Genomic DNA, 4,497 nt, shown 5'->3' with positions numbered 1-4,497 from the left:
ATAGTGAGAAAGCTTACTAGGATTTGCTACAGACCTTGATTATTGAGTAAAATCTTGAAATTTTCAAATAGCTTTGGGTAATTTGGGGTATGCTTGATTACAGTGAGAAAGAGAATTGTGGTTGATGGTTATATATACTCTGTATGACGACAAGGAATTTTGTGAATTGGAGGGAAATATTAGTCGTGGGAGGGAAAATTATAGTATTGGAGGGAATAATAATTTAGATAAAAGAATTTTTTTAATTTGACATTTTTTAATTTTCTCTTTCCTGTCAAATTCCTCCAATTTTGGGAGGAAAGGAGAGAGTATATTTTATTATGGGAGCTTTCCATCCACTTCCTTTCATTTCCAATCAATTTCCATATAATATTTTGAACCAAATAAAGGAACAATTGATTTTCCTTTCCTTTCTTTTCCACCCAATTCCCCCCAACCAAAAAGACCGTAAATTTCACTTCAATGGAGATGAGTACGAGAAGGAAGAGAGGGAGGAGAATTTTTTTTTTTGGTAATTTAATTGTTTTTTAGGTAATTTAAAATCATCCTTAAAAAAAAGGTAATTTAAAATCAGATTTTAAAAAAGATAATAGTAATAAAAAACTCAGCCAATCACCTAACGCCACATGTCTTGGTCTGACCTTTCAAACAGGTTACTAGTTTTTCGTTCCATTTTGAGCAGATGTGTGTCAAAGGTCATTTTATTTTGGAATAATTAAAAGGCCATTTTATTTTTAGAAGACGTCTCAAAGGGTGTTTTATTTTTGACAATTTTTCCTAAAGAATATGGTTATGATAATGATGATGAACCCTTTTTCTCAACCATGAGTATTGTAAGTTCTTTTTTTTTCTTATGTACTAGTCCTTTTTGTTGTTGTCAAACGTCTATCGTACAAGGGGATTATAACGGCAACACTCAGGCAGCCAATCGACCAGGTCCTCTTTGTAAAAGAAGATAACAATGCCCATAGTTTGTAATTTTAATTCAAGTATATTATGCTGATGTCAAAAAAAAAAAAAAAAATCAAATCACGAAACCATATCAATGTGAAATCGTAATTTTGTTTATATTTTTTTTCAATACTCCATAATTTTAATTTTCTTTGTGCAGTTTATCTCAAATAGATGGTTTTTTCTATTTAAAATACTACAACCATAGTATTTATATTTGTGTCTTTTTCTCTATTTCAAGAATGGCAGGCTCGTTCAAATTTACTTGATATCCATCTCCCAAGCATTAAGTCTATTCCTACTAATGTCCAGTTCTCCTTTGCCATCATATCTTTCCTTCCCCAGTGGGTTAATGTAAACTCATATTTAATGGTTTCGCCAATCACAATTCAACCTTTGCTTATGTTGTTATTAGGGATCATTTAGGGGATCATATTGCTAGTCGTACTTATAATTTAGGCTCCTGCCCAACTTTTCTTGCTGAAGTCATTGCCTTCCGTAATACGGTAATAGTCTCCTCTTAACTAGGGATTTTAATATTACACATTTATTCATTGAAGGCGATAATTTAATAGTTGTTAATACTTTGCAAGGTCACTATGATTGCGTGTGGAAGCTCCAACCGTTAGTGAATGATGGCAAGAACATTTTGGATTCATTCTCAGCCTTCCAATACCATCATATACGAAGGGAATCCAGCAACGAATTATGCTGCCTTTTTGGGTATTCTACTCCAACACACCAAAATATCAATAAAAACATATTATAAAATACTTACCTCTGTTTTTTTATTAGTTGACACGTATTTTTTATTAGAAAGTTTTTTTTTTTTAAGTATACCCCACTTGCTATATTATTCTCTCTCACTCTCTCTTATCTCCTTCAATTAAATAGAAACGGAGGAAGTAAAAATTTATATTAGATACCATAAACAACTCACGGGTTGAAAAGCTCATTTTTAGTTAAAAAGTTAGCGTTTTTAGTTAGTTGATTTGCGGTTTCGTAGTATCTACTCTACTAAGTAAATAATTTCCAGGAAATTCTACATGGTGACCTCAAGGATTCAGTTTATCTACGTAGACGACGAAGTTTTTTCCAACTCTCTTAAGTGGCCCTAAGATTTTGAAGAATTATGCATAGTGTCCAATTTTTGATTTTTGGCTAACCTTTACAATTAAAATGGTTAGCCTTTGATTTTTTTTATTAAAAAATAATTTTATAAACAATAAAATTTATAAAAACCAAAAAAAAAACTCAATAACCAACCCAACCACCACCACCTCACCGGAACCCTAACCCCATGGCCCAGCCGCCCCTCTCGCCGACCGACTAACCAGCCCAACCCCAACCACTCCGTTTCCCTTCCTCGGCCAACCATACAACCATGAGCCCCTCCCCCGATTCTAGCCCCTCCTCCGATTCAAGCCCCTCCCCCGATTCTAGCCCCTCCTCCGATTCAAGCCCCTCTCCCGAGTCGACATCCCCTTCCTCCACCGCGAGCTGGCGACCCTCTCCCGATTCGACCTCCTCTTCCTCCACTGTGAGCCAGCGACTCCAAAACTAAAACCCTTAACCCAAACCCAGATCCCCATAGCCTAAACTACCCCAAATTTGTTGAGGTTTGGGTTGGGGTTGGGGGTTTGGGTGTTCGTTCTGCAGTTCCGGTGAGGGAGGGGGTCAAATCGGGAGAGGGGAAAAGGAAAGGGTGTGGCTGGCCGATGAAGGGAGAAGGAGTTGCCGACGGTTGGTTGTAGGGTTAGGGATCCGGCCGGCGAGGTAGTGGTGGCAATGGGGTTTGGGCACTTTAGCAGGTGGTTTTTTTTTTTTTTTTAAAAAAAAAATTATTCAATATGGTTAACCAAAATTTTTAAAAGTTAGCCAAAAATTCAAAAATTGGGTACTATGCATAATTCTTCAAAACCTTAGGACCACTTAAGAGAGTTGGAAAAAACTTCGTCTTCCACTTAGAAAACTGAATCCTTGACACCACCCTATAGAATTTCCCATAATTTCCACATTACAAATAATTAACACAACGCCTCCCATAATCTTCTCTAGTGTTGCCGCCGCTTAGCAACCCCAAACCACCACTATTTTCTCTCTCCACGGCAATCGCCGCCGCAAAAAACCCAACTCACCATCTTCTCTTCCCCGCAAAAATCAAGATGATAGAAACCCCAGAAGACATAATATTCCAAAAAATCCTCCCAAATCTTCCCGCCAAATCCCTTGTTCGATTGAAATGTGTTACTCATCAATGGAACGACTTCATCTCAACTACCCCTTTCGCCAAAACCCATCTTCTGCAACAACTTTCTCTCTCTTCAAGGTCTATTCTTACCCTTGAATCCTTGATGATTACTTGGATTTCAAGTGTATTGATTACAGTGATTCCAATCTTGATTTCAGTAATTTTGGCTCTAATTTTCGTGAGACTTTCAATTGGTTTCTGGGTTCTTGTAATGGGTTAGTTCTGTTGCTTTCTGCTGATGAAGAATCTTGTGAATATGATTACTTAAACATTCCTGATTCTCTTCTTTATTTCGATTTTCATTTTGTGGTTTATAACCCAGTTCTTGGTAAAAATGCTTATATTGAGATTGAACACCCTGATAAATTTCTTGTTACTAATGATGCATATTCTGCTGAGGAATTTAATTTTGGGTTTGGTTATGTTTCGTCTCGTGATGATTACTACATTGTTGCAATTAATTTTCCTGTGTGTTTGAGTAGTCCTGAGGCTGTTGTTTTTGTATACTCATTGAGGTTGCGAGAATGGAAAAGTTATAAAACAGTGCGAAATGATAAGAAAGATAGACTGTCATTGGAATTACAAGATCAATTTTATAATCAACCTGGAAAACTGGTGAAAGAAACTTTGCATTGGGGTGTTATACTAGGAAATGATGAGAAATGCATTGTTACCTTTGATTTGGCTAATCAGGAAGAGTTTTTGGGGAAGATGAAATTGCCTTATGGTAATTTTGGAGAAGCTAAAAATAGTGACAGAGCTTTTTGTTTGTGTTGTTTGGATGATTGCTTGTGTGCTTGGGCGAATTACGAGGGTGGAAATGTAGTAGAGATGTGGATGTTGAAGGAATATGGAGGGAAGAAATCATGGTCTAAGTTGTTTCGTTTTAATCTGCTTCATTATTGCCGCAGTTTTTATGGATTTACCAGGTCTGGAATGGTTTTCAAGTTCTACAATAACAATGAAATAATGCTTGCTGACTTCAGCCATGATCCTCCTGAATATTTTCATATTGGTTGTGTGGAAAGATGGAGTGCAGTGAATTATGTTCCAAGCCTTATATCGCCTCTAGCCATAATCACGGAGCAAGGATAATAGATGATTGTGTTGATGTAAACATTGTGAAAATTAGTTGCTTGTGTTGACAGTTATACATTTGTTAATCTTCTGTAGATGATAGAGCAAACTAGTGAATAAACTTCGTTACTTGTCTACTTACTGCAATGTAGATGATAGTGCAAACTAGTGAATAAACTTAGCTACTTGTCTACTTACTGCAATGAATATGAGTTGTT

The 4,497-nt window shown here is 36.4% G+C and overlaps 1 protein-coding gene across 1 annotated transcript; it reads left to right on the top strand.

Moving 5' to 3' along the window:
• Positions 1-3,116: 3,116 nt before the first annotated feature.
• On the top strand, positions 3,117-4,297 carry LOC110713400 (F-box/kelch-repeat protein At3g23880-like). The gene is made up of 2 exons (XM_021891854.1): positions 3,117-3,280; positions 3,340-4,297. The coding sequence occupies exons 1-2, from the start codon at positions 3,117-3,119 to the stop codon at positions 4,295-4,297; spliced, it is 1,122 nt and encodes a 373-aa protein (XP_021747546.1).
• Positions 4,298-4,497: the final 200 nt, after the last annotated feature.

This window comes from Chenopodium quinoa, unplaced genomic scaffold (assembly GCF_001683475.1).
Source record: "Chenopodium quinoa cultivar QQ74 unplaced genomic scaffold, ASM168347v1, whole genome shotgun sequence".
Lineage (NCBI taxonomy): Eukaryota > Viridiplantae > Streptophyta > Magnoliopsida > Caryophyllales > Amaranthaceae > Chenopodium > Chenopodium quinoa.
Note: the sequence above shows the minus strand (reverse complement) of the source record. Positions and strands in the feature narration are given on the sequence as shown.

What these genes read in the sequence shown, in the direction of transcription:
- LOC110713400 (XM_021891854.1), top strand. Translation starts at nt 3,117, where the DNA reads ATGATAGAAACCCCAGAAGACATAATATTCCAAAAAATCCTCCCAAAT. An exon ending in CAACTTTCTCTCTCTTCAAG is followed by an intron (nt 3,281 to 3,339) that starts GTCTATTCTTAC and finishes TATTGATTACAG; the next exon opens with TGATTCCAATCTTGATTTCA.